The 17,956-nt window shown below is 37.0% G+C and overlaps 1 protein-coding gene across 1 annotated transcript in view; it reads left to right on the top strand.

Annotated features, from left to right (window-relative positions):
• Positions 1–17,956, top strand: part of Smp_146950 (hypothetical protein) — a gene marked incomplete at both ends in the record, with an annotated part of 126,748 nt that overhangs the window by 58,044 nt on the left and 50,748 nt on the right. Inside the window, 5 exons of the mRNA XM_018796423.1 lie at positions 1,669–2,022; positions 5,116–5,336; positions 10,030–10,261; positions 14,590–14,715; positions 15,617–15,718. Of these exons, the coding sequence (XP_018650637.1) occupies positions 1,669–2,022; positions 5,116–5,336; positions 10,030–10,261; positions 14,590–14,715; positions 15,617–15,718 (1,035 nt within the window). The remainder of the gene's footprint in view (positions 1–1,668; positions 2,023–5,115; positions 5,337–10,029; positions 10,262–14,589; positions 14,716–15,616; positions 15,719–17,956) is intronic.

The following is a 17,956-nucleotide window of genomic DNA, read 5'->3' as shown; positions in this document are numbered from 1 at the left end:
ATTTTAAAAATGTCCACCGAATAACTAAGACTAAATGAAGATTATAAATCATTGTGTGTCTAAGGCGCTGGATGGGGATCCACCTTCAAACGGCGTCGGTTTGAATCCCACCACCAACATACCTATTCACAACCACTAACATCACACTATTACATCACACACAATACCCACTATCACATACATACTACCACAATCACACAATCACAGCCGAACATCATCACAGTCATCAACAACAACAACAACAACAACAAATACTACTAATACTAAAACTACTTATATTTATATAAGTAGTATATATAGCGAATCAGGAATAGAATGTGTGGCAGCAGAAATTCGTGAAGTTCTAGGAGTGAACTAACTGTTTAGAATTCTGTTTTTGGTCAGAATGTTGTTGTTAGTTATTGTAATGAGACTATAACTTATGGACGACTTTTGAATGACTCCAAACTGACTTTAAAAATGTCCACCGAATAACTAAGACTAAATGAAGGTGATTAACAACTGTTGGTTAGGAATTAGTATTATAGTTTTCATCATGGACTGATATCAGCTATAATGCCAAAATGGGTGAACTTCGCGCCAAAACCTAAGACTACTTGTCTTGGTTCGTCTATATATTATAGTCTCGCCAACTTTCGAATAAAAAATACAGAACAACTGTTCGAAGACACTAAAATATATTGTGTATGACATTGATTTGGGAAGAGGAACAAGCGCCAATGGACTGGAAAGAAGGATACCTCATCAATATACCAAAGAAAGGAGATCTGAGCAAATGTGAGAATTACAGTGGCTTCAGTTTGTTTTCAGTACCAGGAAAAGTTTTCACAGAGTGCTGCTGAATCGGATGAAAGACGCAGTAGACGCCGAACTTAGGGACCAACAGGCTGGATTCCGTAAGGATCGGACGTGCACAGACCAGATTGCGACATTACGGATCATCGCGGAACAATCTGTTGAGTGAAACTCATCACCATACGTCAACAGCGTGGACAGGAGAACATTATGGAAATTTCTTCGACACTATGGAGTTCCTGAAACACGGAATACACTGGTTATCTCAGAATCAATTAGATGATTTGGACTTCTCAGATTGTCTCTCAACCAATATCCAAGTCACGATCTTCAATACGAAATTTAAGACAGTTATTTCTACTGTACACAAAAAAACAAACAAATATATTTCTTGCTAACTTTCTACCCTCGACATTCACTGGCCGGATACTATCAGCAACAGCCTTGTATGGGAGAGCACAAACCAGCTTCCAGCTGAAGAGGAAATTAGGGAAAAACGTTGGAAGTGGATAGGACATACATTAAAGAAATCACCAAACTGAATCACAAGGCAATCCCTAACTTGGAATGGTGAAGGGAAGCGGAAAAGAGGAAGGCCAAAGAACACATTACGCCGAGAAATAGAGCCAGATATGAAAAGGATGAATAACAACTGTAAAGAACTGGAAAAGAAGGCACAGGACAGAGTTGGATTGAGAATGCTGGTGAACGGCCTATGCTCCTCGACGAGAGGTAACAGGCGTAAGTAAGCAAAGTAAGTAAGTATGACATTGATGAAAGTTTCGACGGAATGTACCATCTAAACTTTTAACTTCTATTGAATGAAAATGATACCCAATTGTAATCTATTCACTTTTTTCTTTTCTTATACAGTCAACAGATCAATCGATTTATTGGTGTCCACCAAATGATCGTTTATTAGTACATACTATACCAACTGGATATGATAATCGAATACATATAAGACTTTCTGAACGTGATAAATGGTTTATTGATAAAGAATGTAAACAAAAAATTGATCAAACTATTGGTCGTGCTGGTTTTATGCAAATTATAAGTGATATCAAAAAGATTGGTTTCCGAGTGAAATATTTTCGAGATCAAACTACGCTAGAACTGTTTAATATAAAAGTTGAACATGCTGTCAAGTCAGATGTACCAGGACAATGGGTAGGAGAAATTGAAGAATGTACATGTCCAAATGGTTATGAAGGTTTATCATGTGAGGTATGTTATCTAGTCAAAAAATATCAGTATTATTTCTGTTATAATGTGTGCGTACGTGTCCTGTTTTTTGATATATGACGTGATGATCCTCGACAATGAGAGAGCAGCGAAATATCGATTGGAACAGTAACACACGAAAACCGTACGAGCAGTCTGGAGTACTTTCAGGTCCTGCTTCCTGCATAGCCCAGTCAGTTAAGTCCAGAACACCAATAACAGTCTCTGCAATATGAATCATTATTCTCAAACATACTGGATTTATATACAAACCAAACAGACCACATCACACTATAAAATAGGAAACAACATTTGTACTAGGTTTGGCCAAATGTGGCTGTGAAGAAGGGGAACGGTAATCAATAGACTGGGGGTAACTCGGGAATGGTAAATCGTATAATAATAGTCTATAGGTCAAAATAAAGCTCACAATGAAAGGGATATGATTATGAATAGTTTAGTTACTAAACAATTATACAACAGGAAATATACATATCATATTGGTCCATAAATAGTTCTCAAAAGTTACCATTCATAATTCTCCACGGGATATAACAAATTCAAATTGATAAATTTTGTAATTGAACGTTAGATTCGGTTTCTTAAGCTCTCTAGTCACCCTTAGGCTAATCTACAAAGTGATCTGAACACGAGAGAAAAGGATCGAAATATGGGAGAAACGCTTAACTCCAAGGTTCGTTTGTCTCCTGAAAATCTAGGATATTTAGAGCATTTTAGATGGCCTTGGACCTTCAGAAAATTCCGGAACACTACTAAACATAGTAGCATTATGGGTAACCATCCAATCAGGAACACGACATGTGACTTTCTAGGTCTTTCTGGTATAACTTCTATTGAATGATGATTGGATAAGATGTTTCTCAGTTTTCAGATCCTTCTAGTTGGCTTTTTTCCGAGGAATTTTCTGGATCTCCCCAATACATTTGTATTCAAACCAAGATAGTTATTTTCGGTTAATCTGATTTCCTACAAAATATATTGTTACTAAGGAACCGTTAGAATATTCCTACATTACTGATTCATTCGTTTTTTTACAGGAAATTTAATTTAAGTTTAGTAAGCCATAAAGATTGGTTGATCTAAACATTCCGATTTTGTATCATCACAGAAATCAGTCAATATCGGGAAGCACTATATTGTCCTAGTGCCCGACTTCTCTGGTCCACCAGGGTGTTTGGTACTTGAGTGGTTGCGCCATAGGATTGGGCTGTACTGTTCGGGTTGTAGCGTTGAAGCCTATATAGTGTCTAGTTCTCCTATAGGGCGGGATTGAGCTGTACTGCTTGGGTTAAACCTGGGCAGTGTCTGGCTCTCCTGTTAAACGGGATTGAGCTGCATTGTTTGGGTTGCCGCGTGAAGGTCTGGATGGTGTCTGGTTCTCCTGAAAACCAGTGCAAGATTATTCTGACCCATAAGGGTATATTATATATAACCCGACTTCTCAACGCTACACAATTACAAACTGATTAGAGATAGAATCCTAGACTTTTATATCTTGATTTTAGCCTCTGAAGTTTAAACTACTTAAATGTAAATGTGGTCTGAGTTCTTATCTCCAGTAAAGTAGGATTATATAACGGCAGTTATCCGTTATTTTCAGTGATAATCTATACGTTTTTTGACAATTTACTTACTTACTTACCTACTTACTTACTTACTTACTTACTTACTTTCGCCTGTTACTCCCAATGGAGCGTAGGCCGCCAACCAGCATTCTCCAACCCACTCTGTTCTGGGCCTTCCTTTCTATTTCTATACAGTTTTTGTTCATTCTTCTCATGTCTGTCTCTATTTCTTGGCGTAATGTGTTCTTTGGTCTTCCTCTTCACTTTTGGCCTTCAGGATTCCATGTGAGGGTTTGTTTTGTGACGCAGTTGGTTGATTTGACAATTCAGGTTTATTTTAAAATAAGTCAGTGTTTGTTCTTTAGTTTTCTTAATACCTTAACCAAAGCCGGTATTTCATGTTGTGAGGTTGTTTACAATTGAAGATGAATTCATGGCAAAGTAATTTTCCAAAGAGAAATTGTGAATATTTGCTTAATTTTTTGAATAAAAGTGTTACCAGGTAAGTGTTTGGAGAAATGTTTCCATGGCAATAACTAACTAGTCTTAGATTGATAGCAAGTATTTATAACTCAGTTGATGATATGAGTTCTTTTAGGTTCAGTGAACTGCATGATTCAAATATGAAGTTCTCGTTATCATGGTGAACAATGTAATCAATGTTTACTTGGAAACTAAGCGTTTATAGTTACTTAACAACCGTTGAACTTATACATTCGTATATGGTATTACTGATCAGAAGGGGTTTTGTGGAGAATTTAGTATTTTCACACTTGAAATTATTAGTCAATTGAAGCTAGACAACCATGGAAAACCTGGAAGCACAGCTTTAAGGCCGTTTCGTAGTATTGTGGGATTCCTCAGCGATGCGCATCCACGATACCGCACTCGCGAGATTCGAACCCAGGACCTACCAGTCTCGTGCCAGAGCACTTAACATCTAGAACCACTGAGCCGGCATCTGATGGTGTTAATGTCTAACTTCAACCAATCCACGATGTTGAGCAACCGTTCACCAATTGTCTTCAGTGGATCGTGGATGCGCAGTGCTGAGGAGTCCCACAATAGGACGAATTGGCCGTCCAGTGCTTCCAGGTTTTCCATGGTGATCTAGCTTCAATTGACTCATGATTTCAACTATGAAAATACCAAATTCTCCACAAAACTCCTTTTGATCTATAATCATATGCTCACTAGTGACTGACATCAAAAGATATTTCCTGGAGTTCCAGTGGGAAGCAGTGACCAGTGGAGTTCAACCAAGTCTGTTGTAGAGATATCAACTCACTGAAAACAATTGGTGAATAGTTGCTCAAAGTCGTGGATATGGTATTACTGCTTACTTTAAAAGTTTAGAATTGTAACCTTCATCAGCTTTTGACTCAACTTACAACTCATCGATGATAATATAGATGGTTTTCGCATCCATTGATACATTTGATTCTGTACATTGGCAACTATTATTATAACTTCTCTATAATTTTTCTTTTCATCTATCTATAATTTATAGAAATGTGCACCTGGTTATCAAAAAGATCCTGATAATCCATTAAAATGTCGACCATTTTGTGCTTGTGATAAATGTGATACTGAAGGTAATTGTATTGAATGTCCAGGAAAACGTGCTGGACCAAGATGTCAACAATGTCAAGATGGTTATTATAGACCAGATAAAAGTTTATTAGCAACAGATTGTCAACCATGTGATATGTGTGGAAATAATTTACCATAGTAAGTCATTTTTTTCATTCTCAACGGTCATTTGGTTTCTAATCAAGGTTCAATGAACGTCATGTCATTCATTTTTGATTGAATACTATATTGTGGGGACTTTTATGATCTAATTATTCATAATTTGATTTTGTATACAGTCAAGGATATGCATAGAGATATGCATAGGGAGACTACTCCTAACTCAGTGTCTCAAAAGTCGGAAAGATGAGAATTTCACAAATGAGATAAAAATGATCTTGGTGGTCTTGTAATTGTATTCCAACACGAGACAAAGGGTCTTAAACTTCAGGCTGGGCTATTTCGTTTACTACCCTACAAATGTGTTGTATTCAGTATAAGCTATGTTGCTATGCAGAGCTGAATGTCTCATATGAGACTGAAGGTTCGCTATTGATATTGTGGATGGTTCGGCATTAGTTTGGCAAGTTTTGCTGACTATTTATATGCAAAATTGGGTTGCCGGTTAACCGATTTCATTCATACTGGTGGTTACTTTTCAGTATTCTCAAGAGCCATTATCATTGGGACATTGTAAGGCATGTCATCATTGCTGACATTGATGACTTTGACTGTCGTGAAAGGTCAACTTTGGCATGTTTATTCTGTGAATAATTGATTGACGCGACCAATGATCGGAATAATTATAAATATGATGTGAATGTGCATTTAAATGGTGCAAATGGTTCACCAGGGTGCTTGATACTTGTGTGGTTGCACCACAGGATTGAGATGTACTATTCAGATTGTAGCGTTAAAGCCTATATGGTGTCTGGTTTTTTTGTGAAGCGGGATTGAGCTGTAACACTCGGGTTTGAAAGTTTAAGCTTGGATGGAATCTGGCTCTCCTGCGAAACGGGATTGAGCTGTACTGTTTGGGTTATCATATGAAAGTCTGGATGGTATCCGGTTTTCCTAAAAACCAATGTAAAATTACCCTGGCCACAAATGCATGTTATATAACTGTGGAAAAATACTAAGACTAGGATTAAGTGAATTCCGATTCACAGTACCATATTGTATTTGGTAGTTAGATTTAGACACTTAGTCTATTGACTACCCTGAAATTAATCCAAAAAGAAAAATTCAATCAGCATCAAGGATCAGATCATATAACATTGACGACTAATCAATTATTATCAGAAGAGGTTTTGTGGATATTATAGTAATTTTAACAGTTGAGATAATGAATCAATTGAAGCTAGACCATCATGGAAAACCTGGAAGTACTGGACGTCCGTTTCGTCCTATTATGGGACTCCTCAGTAGTGCACATCCACGATCCCGCCTCGTGAGAATCGAACCAAGAACCTCTAGAACCACTAAGCTGGCATCCAACGGTGTTAATGTCTAACTACAACCAATCCACGAAATTGGACCACCGTTCATTATTTTCTTCAGTGAGTTACTATCTCACAAGAGAACTGGTTGAACTCTACTGGTCACTACTTCTTACTAGAACTCGAGGAAATACCTCTTGGAACCAGTCACTAGTGAACATATGTTAACTAATCAGTTGACGACAGTAAGTATGTTCTTGAATGTACTTGAAATGTCTCCATAAACTAATTTACTTAAATTAAAAAAACCCAACTCATTTACATAATTAAACATCGACAGCATTTTTTATGGTTGGGAACTAATTTGTTTTTCCCATAAAATTTACATGTTAATGATCATTCACACACACACACATACAAACACACAAACAAACAAACATAGATATAGTCAATGTTAAATTTTTTTAAACATGAAATTGTTTCCATATGGGAGATACAAATTAAATCAAATGGGGGAGAACAAATCATGATTTGTTTCCCATATATTTTTGTGTAATAATTAGAAACAAAATCTCCACAAAACCCCTTCTGATAATAATCGACATATGATCACTAGTGACTTCAAGAGATATTTCCTGGAGTTCTAATGAGTAGCAGTGACCAGTGGAGTTCAATCAGGTCTGTTGTGAGATATCAACTCACTGAAGACATTGGTGACCGGTTGCTCAAGTTCGTGGATTGGTTGAAGTTAGATATTAACACCATCGGATGCCGGTTCAGTGGTCAATCGGTTGAGTACTCTGGCGCGAGATTGATAGGTTCTGGGTTCGAATCTCGAGAGGCGGGATCGTGGATTCGCACTACTGAAGAGTCCCACAATAGGACGAAAAGGCCTTAAAGCTGTGCTTCCAGGTTTTCCATGATTGTCTACCTTCAATTGATTCATGATTTCATCGATACAAATACAGAAATCTCTACAAAACCCCTTCTCATGAAACATGATTTTGTCGTCAATGTTAAATTTTAGAAACATGAAATTGTTTCCATATGGGAAATACAAATTAAATCAAATGAGGGAGAACAAATCATAATTTGTTTCTCATATTTATGTAATAAATGGATATAATGAGAAACTATCTATAAAGTGCTTTTTCATGTAGGTTAGCAACAAACAATCTTTATGTAAGTGAACTTAAGTGATAAGTTAGCCTTAACTACAAGCCCCCCCCTCTTAGTTATTTAATCGTGTATATGGATATGGAAATACAAAATTTAAGTAGTCACATACATTTAAAATTAAATTAACTTCTATTCATAAGGTATAAATAGGTAACTTGATTAAGGGATTTTATAAACAGATGTTGAATAATTTAGATTACCCACATGTTTACAATTTTTTCTCTGAATTTAAAAGTGGTGTTACAAATCCATAGGGTGGTGGTTGAAGGTAGTCCATAGGAATCTGTGGAAAGGAACTGTGGATCTAAGTTTTGTGTTAATTAGCACTTATCAGAAAGGTGTATTTGTAATTTTGAGGGAACTGATGCTTCCTGACGGATTTGATCCCGTGTCACCCAGCTTCACAATCATAAACGTTACTACTGAGCTACCCTGTTGACTATATCCAACTAACATCTTGTCTCAACATAGTACATACAATGTCGAGTCAGCTAGACTAGTAGCCACATTGCAACTTGGTCAATAGAATTCGATTTGCACTAAGAAGAACCTGATATACATGACAGTGATCACTATTCAGTGACCAGTCAATCCATTTCTAGTATTTAATGTATGTTTTGCTAATATTTTAATTTTAGAATGAAATTCCTTATTTCGGGTAACTGTTATTTATTTAGGCATGTTATGGATTGCCATGTACAGTATTAAACATTTTACTGTGAATCGTCGAATAACATAAATCAAAGGATCACAGTCCTTTGGTTGAATAAGTTCCAAGCTTTGACTTCGATTTTTCGACACTTTATTGAAGTACCAATTATTATACATGAAGGAAATTTCATTTTGTAGCTTAATCATGGATTGACGCTAGCTAGATAACCATTGAAAGCAGTAAATGCTTTACAAATGTGTTGTCTAGGTATGGGACTGTAGAGGATTAATTCCTCTATATCTGACTCCAATAAATAAATAATATCCCGCTAACTGATTATTTACTGCAGGCTAAATCTCCTAGTAGAATTACGGGTTTACTCGAGATTATTCAAAAACCTGAACACCAGTTATAGAGATAGTTTATTGTTGAAGCTCGGTAAAATCCGCAAGCGTACAGATAGCAAGCACACCTGAAAAACCAGTGAGTGTGTGTGTGTGTGTGTGAGAGTGTTAAAAATCCATATATATTTATGTGTGTTAATGGATTGTGGATAATTATTATTGATTGTCTTTGTTTACAACCAATGAGAGAACAAATTAAGGATTGATGTGCAGACACATGCGCTCAATCAGACTCACACATAAATTTACAGTGGGTTAAATGTTAGGATTACAGAGAGCACACAAAAAATACGGTAGTTGAATGGGCTTGCTACAGGACTCAGTCCTATGGGAAATGATTTGTGACCCGAATAGCACAATGGTAACTATCTCGAACTGTGAAGTTCGATTGCACGAGATCGAATATATCAAAATGTACTAGTTCCCTTAAGATGACAAGTACACTATATTGATTACTATCAAATGGTATGAAAACTAGATCTAGGAGTTCCTATGGTCTACCTCAAAGGACCTAATGTTGTGTGAGAATCCCTGACACCGTGAATCAGCGATCTCACTGTGGATTAAATTAAAGGCTTCTTTTTATATCAGCAAGCGCAAAAGCTTTGGACTATTGAAGAAACATACAGTAGTTTATCATAGAAGTGATGAAGTGCCGCTAGTATTGAAATCCAGGATGCTTATATGCCAACCAAGATTGATCGAATTTCATCTAAAGTATCAATAACATGATAATCTAATCCATTTCTATTATATCCTATTGTGAGATTCCTCAGCAGTGCGCATCCACAACCTCGCCTCTCGAGATTCAAATGGTTGCTCAATTTCGTGGATTGGTTGGAGTCAGACATAAACACCATCGGCTGCCGACTCAGTGGTCTATCGATTAAGTGCTCTGGTCATGGGTTGGAATCTCGCGTGGCAAGGTCGTAGATGCGCACCACTGAGGAGTCCCACAATAGGACGAGACGGCCGTTCAATGCTTCCAGGTTTTCCTTGGTGGTCTAGCTTCAATTGACTCACGCTTTCAACTATGAAAATACTAAATCTCCACAAAACCCCTTGTCATTATAATTTGACAACGAGTCAAATAACTGAAGGGTATACTAAATATTGTTACCAACTCAACAGATAGTCAACTTACAATGATTCCTTCTTTTATTTATTTCTATATTTAGCGTTGTTAAAAAATGTCATTTTAATCCACAAGCTGATGATGATTATTTTTGTAAATGTCGTATAAGTGAAGATAATAAATTACTTAATCCTACATGTGATCGTTGTCAATTAGCAATAGATAGGGGTGATGAATTGCCAGATGATGCAAAATGTGATACAAAACCACAACCAATGGATTGTCATTATTATGGAACTCAATTAACATCAGATAATGGTGATTGTCAATGTAAAGTAAGTTGGTATAGGAAACTATATGTATATTTATTATATCAATTGGCTTGCCTATAAGAGAACAGTGAATTTATTGATCGCCCAATGATACACAAAAGCCGTATGAGCAGTCTTGAGTACTTGTCGGTCCTCCTATCTGCCTAGCCCAGTCAGTTAAGTCCAGAACACCAATAACAACCTCTGCCATATGAATCATTATTCTCAAACATACTGGGTTTATATACCAAACAAACTGACCACATCGTTCCAATAAAATAGAAAATAACATTTATACAAGATTTAGCCAAATGTGGCTGTGAATAGGGGGAACAGTAATTAATAGACTGGGGGTAACTCGGGAATGGTAAATCGTATAATAATAGTCTATGGGTCAGTATAAAGCTTATAATGAGGAGAACATGAATACGAATAGTTTAGTTACTTAACAATTATACAATAGGAAATATACATATCATATTGGTCCCTGAATAGTTCTCAAAGTTACCATTCATGATTCTTTGCGGGGTACAAGGTTTGAGTCTTCTTGTTATTGTGATCTGTATTTGATTGGTAATTTGTTGAGATGAGCAAAACCTGAACAGATTAACTTGGAATTATCTTTAGTGATAAGTTTTGTTAACGTTAAACTGTAGTCAGTAGTGTAATTCAGCTGGATTTACATACATCTCAATACTGTTGTCCTTACCGAGCCTCATATTCTAATATATTCAACCTAAAACGCTCAGTGTACTATGCATTATTACACAAATCCAGATGACTATTTAGTAAGCTATTTGTAATACAGTGGAGTATTGAAAATGCCAACTATCTTTCCCCCTGTGATTTATTTAAAATAGAACAAGAACACGGGTGGAGACAGTCGAAATCATTTGATACGAAAATTACAGACTATCTCACTAAAATCTGATAACCATACAGTAAACAGTTAATTTGCAAACTATCAACCAATCGTCTTAATCTTGACTGTTCCTTCAGCAAATATCAGTCCATCGTCTCCGAATAATATTGTTCATGCATTTTCATACCAATTGTGTTCCGTTCCCGTTCTTCTGATATCGATCTTCAAGTGAAATATATTCTCTGCCTGACTATCGTCATATACTACTTATGTACACCACAATAGTTCTAACTATATGTCCGTTAAGCCATACTGGATAGTGTTCATGTGATTTTTATTTAAACGCATAAATATTGGTACAAAGTGGCACCCGATATATATGCCCTACACAAGTCTCATTTTATGTGTGTGAGGGTTGTGATACTGTCCAGGTGCCCAAACTGAAGCAGGTGGTTCTCTCAGGGGACCACACACGGAGCCTTCGATCTATAGGTCTGATCCACAAGGCAGTGGAGCATCGTGAGGAGATGCAGTGACTAACGATTGATTCATACGCCATTTGTTCCCTCAGGATCCTGGATCCCATGTACACCATTGGTTTGGAATTAGGGTTTTCCAACTCCCCTAGGTGAACTTTCCGTGTCCACCGACCCAGTTAAAGCGCTGGACATTCGTATTTCATCCTCTCAATTTCGAAAACAACAGTAATGCCGCGAGAAGACAGTTAGTAGGACCTCCCTGGCAGAGGCTGTATACGCGTAACCGTGTGAGAGCATCTCGAGAGAGACGGGGAGCCCTTGCCACTCTCGGTCGTACCAGGGCATTCGGGGGCAAATCAAATAATATTGAATAAACGTTAATTAGGGATTATATGATGAGATAAAAATAAAAATCCCTTTCCCCATAATATTATTATTGTTTTTTCTTTTCTCCATTTCAGACTGGATACACTGGTGTAAAATGTGATGAATGTGAAGAAGGCTATTTTAATTATATGGGACAATGTTTACAATGCTATTGTTCTGGGAAAACATCATCATGTCGTTTATCAGATGAATATTATTTCTGGAATATAACAACGGTATGGTATTTTCTATAGATAGATATTATGAGTCAATTGAAGCTAGACCATTATGGAAAACCTGGAAACACTGAACTTCTGTTTCGTTCTATTGTGGTAGTCCTCAGTAGTGCTCATTCACGATCCCATGACCTATCAGTCTCGCGTGCGACCGCTTAACCACTAGACCACTGAGCTAGCTAGCATCTAACGGTCCTAATGTGTAGCTTCAACCAATCCCACAATAGAACGAAACGGCCATCCAGTGCTTCCAAATTTTCGATTGTGGTCCAACTTCAATTGACTTATGATTTCAACTATAAAATTACTAAAATCTCCATAAAACCCCCTTCAGATAATAATTATATTTGTTTCTGTAAGAAATGAACATTTTTCATTAAGCAGAGACGGATAGTGGCTAGCAGTGGAATCCAGGACGCGCGTTTCGTCTTATTTGGGACTCGTCAGCTGGATTTACCTGCATTACTTCAAGTACAATTTCATATCTTCATTCGAATGAATAGGTTTTAGAAAACGTTTAACATAAGGTAGTTACTTAGATGTGTTTATCGTCAAATATTGTTAGTAGTATGTTAGGTTATCAGAGACATTCAGTAATAAGTTGTCTAATTCAACATCATGCCATATACTGATACATCTTGATGAGATTTGTTAGTGGTTAATTGATTGAAGTCAATCGATAATGATTACTTAAAGACCTTCAAGTAATAAGTGACAAATAAAGAGAAATTTTTAATGAAGTATGTTAAAAGTTATAGTGGTTAGTAGTGGAATCCAAGACGCGCATTTCCTCCTATTTGGGACTCGTCAGTTGGATGGACCTGTATCTCAGAGTTAGTGTTCACTCTGAGACTCGAACGAAGTATCTTTCACTTCAAACGTCATCACGTTATTTACTTAGCTACGGAGTTGAAAGCTAGAACAATTTGTGAGGTTCTAAAACAATAATTATTATATGAAGTATATATTCTATGGATTAGAACAATATAGATCGTTACATAATACTGTCCCCATATCGATTTTTGTCAAGTTTCACTTATATGAACATTGTTTAGGACTGCAATTGATCAGTGTCTTATTAGCATATGTGCATCCTGAACGGATTGTCTCGAAATATCCTTAAGTCAAAAGCATTATAAGCGAAGATGGACAGTGGCTAGTTGTGGAATCCAGGACGCACGTTTTGCCCCATTTGGACTCAGTAGCTAAGTGCATAACGCGATGGTGTTTCAAGCTAATGATACTAGGTTCGAGTCCAAGAGTGAAAATCAACTCTGAGATGTAGGCACATCCAGCTGACGAGTCCTAAAGTAGGACGAAACGCGCTTCCTATATTCCACAGCTAGCCACTATCCATCTTTGCTTATAATGGAATAACTTCCATAATTAATCTTAATCAGTACAAAGCACAACTTTATTAGAAAGATAACAGATATAGTAATAACTATAATAGTTATTGAAACTGAAGCAAATGTATCAACCTAGTAACCGGGTCGAAACATGAAAGAATAAACATTAAATCTGCATAATGATTAGTAGTGAAATAATCGATTGATCAAAATAGGTGATAAAGAAAAGATATATTACGGGGGTGGGAAAAACAAACATACTACGGTTGTCAAGAAGTGACGAAATCCTCTACTTAATCTTGACATTCTAGAAAAAAATTTATTTTGAACATAAATACTAAGCTTGTTGACTGGAATCTTAGAACTTGACAACATGACTGACTATCATTAATATTGTAGATATAATCACAATGGATTGATCACTGGGTGGTGATCAACGTCATACGTGTTAAGTTCTTCTTAGTGCTGATCGAATGCTATCGATCAAGGTGCAGTGTGGCCACTAGTCTAGGTGGCTCTACACTGCATGCACTATTTTGAGATAAGATAGTGGTTGGAGGTGTCAACAGGAAACCCTGCACCCGGGTTTTGTGCTACTTGGTACTCGTCAGCAAGGTGTACCTGTAATCTTGAGGGAACTGGTGCTCCCTAACGGATTTGATCCTGTGTCACTCAGCTTCACAGTCAGAGACGTTACCACTGAGCTATTCGGGCTGTGATCGACCTCCTGTAGGACTAAGATGTAATCACGATTGATTGATCACTGGGTAGTGATCAATGTCATGCGTGTCAAGTCCTTCTTAGTGCTGATCGAATGTTATCGATCAAGTTGCAATGTGGCTAGATATAATATTTAGTGTGTTTTAAAAGTAATAGTTGCTGAGTAACCGTTTATGAGTTAGTAGAGAAGATCTATATGTCAGGTAGATGATTTTGATAAAGTTCTGTTCTCTGAGCTGGATGGTTTTTTTGATCGAATCATATACATATCATTGTTTGTTTGATGACAATCTTTAATCTTCATTTACAATATTTAATATTGATTCATTTATATTTCAAGGAGGATTCAGCAGGTTTCGGTTTTGATATTTGGCTTGGTCAACGTACAGAAATGGGTGGTTTACAACGTAAAGATTATACTACAAACGGAAATCAACGTATTGAACGTGAAATGGATAATTTCTATGTTAAATATCCATTAAATAATAAGGGGATAATACATTTTGGCATTAATCTAATTCCACCTAAACCAACAACTTTAACACAAAATGATGTTACTATTTATGTAAGTCAATAGTATTTATTTATTTATTATTTATTTAGACATATAAATATTGGCACAAGGAAGCACCAGATAGATATGCGCCGCACAAATCAAATGAGATTTGTATGAGGGCTGTGATAGTGCCCAGGTGCCCAAACTGAAGCAGGTGGATTTTTTAGGGAGCCACACCCCGAACCCTTGACCTAAAGGTCTGATCCACAAGGCAGTCGAGTATCGTGAGGAGATGCCTTCTCATGGTAGTCGGTGACCAACGATTGATTCATGCGCCATCTGTTCCCTCAGGATACTGGAGCCCATATGCATCATTGGTTTGAAATGAGGGTTTTCCAAATCCCGTAGGGAGAGTCGCTGTGTCCACCGACCCGGTTAAAGCACCGGACATTCACTTTTTGTCCTCTCAATTTTGTAAACAACAGTAATGCCACGAGAAGGCAGTGTGTAAGACTTACCTGTCATGTGAGAGCATTTGTAGAGGGAGAGCGGACTCTCCCCACTCTCGGCCGTACCAGGGCCGATAACTTATGAATGGATAATTGACAATCTACAATCCTAGTATAGGACTTATCAGCAATGTGCATTCACGATCCCGTATCGACGGGTGTCGAACCCAGGACTTATCGGTCTCGAGAGCGAATACTTCACCTATACTAGGACGAATTGACCGTCGAGTGCTTTCAGGTTTCCCATGATGGTCCAGCTTTAGCCGACTCATGAATTCAATCAATAAATTGATTATTTCATTTATAATATGTTAAATGTCCACTCCATTTCCCAATCTATACCTACCTTTTCTTTTTTATAGAAATATATCTATGGAGGTAAAATGTCATTTAAAATTGATTCTATCAAATTGAATCCAAATGAATTAACTCAACGTGAAGCAAGTGTTATTGTAGAACTTGAGGTAGGTAATTAAAATCTTTTTTGCTTACTAAATTTTATACTGATATGAGTACCTTTCAATTCCCATTTAGATTAAACAATATCATCTATAGAACATTAAAAGGTCTGAGTTTATTTCAGATTATCAATAAAGCAATTAGCAATAGTATCTGTGAGGACGAAACATAGGTGAGATTTAAGAAATTCAGAAAGCGTCGAAGATATTCCATCCAATCATCTTTTGAATGAATATTCCAGAATTTCTACAGCTTCCTAATTGCACAATTGCTTAAAGACCCTGTCAACGAATTGGATGACTATAATGGTGAATTTGTTTTTCATAGTTGAAAGCGTGAGTCAGTTGAGGCTAGACCGCCAAGGAAAACCTGGAAGCACTGGATAGCCGTTTCGTCCTGTTGTGGGACTCCTAAGTAGTACGCATCCATGACCGCATCTCGCGAGGTTCGAATCCAGGACCTACTAGTCTCGCACCAGAGCACTTAACCGATGGTGATCTAGCTGCAATTGACTCATGATCACAACTATGAAAATACCGAATCTCCACAAAAACCCCTTCTGAGAATTTGTTACCATATCTGATACTGTTTAGAATATTATTCCTTTCACATTTCTTCTGTCTACTCATTTGAAACTTGGAGGGTTCTAGTGATCAATTGCTCAAGTTGTACATGGTACATCAAGAATCTAACCTCTAGATGTATCATAACCTGCTTGGAAAACACCGTCAGTACCTGTTTCACTAAAAATATGATTGTCATTTTGTTGAAAGAAATATTCAGGAAGACGTGATTCTATATTTTATGTTATATGGCTGGAACATTATTAGAAAAAAAGGAGTATTGAGAAGTTATTTTATTCTAATTAACGAATCAAGATGAGATCAAATGAACAAGTTTCAAATCTCATGATTAGGCACCTACCTATAGACCATTGTATTTACACTTCAAAAGCCAATCAGTTTGTAGTATAACAGGATGGCAATGAGAAATCATTGATTTTTATCTGGCTCCATAAGGTAATTCCTGGAGTTCTAGTGTGAAGCAGGGACCAGTAGAGCTAATCCATGTCAGGTAGAGACAGGTATCTACATCAGTAGAGTGGAAGTTGGTCGCACAATTTCGTGAACTGGTTGAGGTTAGACATTAACACCGATGGATGCCGGCTGGCTCAGTGGTCTATCGGTTAAATGCTCGCGCGCCAGACCGATAGGTCCTGGGTTCGAATCTCGTAAGGTGGGATCGTGGACGTGCACTGCTGAGGAGTCTAATAATAGGACGAAACGGCTGTGTAGTGTTTCGAGGTTTCCCATGGTGGTCTAGCTTCGATTGGTTCGTAATCTCAACTATATGAGACTTTTAACTGCAACTCATTGACTGTATGTCAAAGCAATCACTAATGAGTAAAAGACCATGGTTTGATTTGATAAGCCGAAGATATGAATCATGCCTTTTTGCTCAGAGAACTGATTGCCAGCGAAAGAAATCTAGTTTAGATATATTCTTCTGTGAAACTATAGTAATCATCCAGTGACACGAATAACAATTCACTTATCATTGAATTGTATGGTTAATAAAACAATAATCATAGTAAATTCTGTAATGGTTACCTCCAGATGACCGGCTTAAGTATTAGCACTATATAATGAACGGGCTGAAATATGAAGTTTGTACATCTCGATTCTGTAAGTACCAATTAAAGGTCCCAGGTTTATTCTCATGAATGATCAATCATAAACAATCCTGAAGAGAATTCTAGAAGGAGGTGTAGTGAGCGAGAACACGATTAGGGACAATCGAATGTATTTAAGCACAGATAACAGACTATCTCACTAAATTCTGATAACCATACCTCAAATAGTTAATTTGTATACTGTCAATCGATTGTCTCAATCTTCACTGTTCCTTCTGTAAATATCAGTCCATCTTTTCTAATTCCATTGTTCATGCATCTTCCAACCAATTGCGCTTCATTTCAGTTCTTTCCTTATCGATCTTCTGCCAAAAATACATTCTATGTTTGACCATCACCATATACTACTTATATAGATATAAGTAGATCACAAATTCAAATGGACCCAGAATACAAGTAGAGTACTTCTTGATATTCGAAAACTCTCTATCAGATCTCAATTCGTAATTAGTGCTACTATCATATTGAACCAATTCTTACAAATGAACCATCCCATCCCCGTCGTCAGTTGTTATATCTAGACCTTTGATTCTTACTATGCCGCTTACTT

Source organism: Schistosoma mansoni, chromosome 2, assembly GCF_000237925.1.
Source record: "Schistosoma mansoni strain Puerto Rico chromosome 2, complete genome".
Lineage (NCBI taxonomy): Eukaryota > Metazoa > Platyhelminthes > Trematoda > Strigeidida > Schistosomatidae > Schistosoma > Schistosoma mansoni.
The sequence above is the reverse complement of the archived record's forward strand: the minus strand, read 5'-3'. Positions and strand labels throughout refer to the sequence as shown.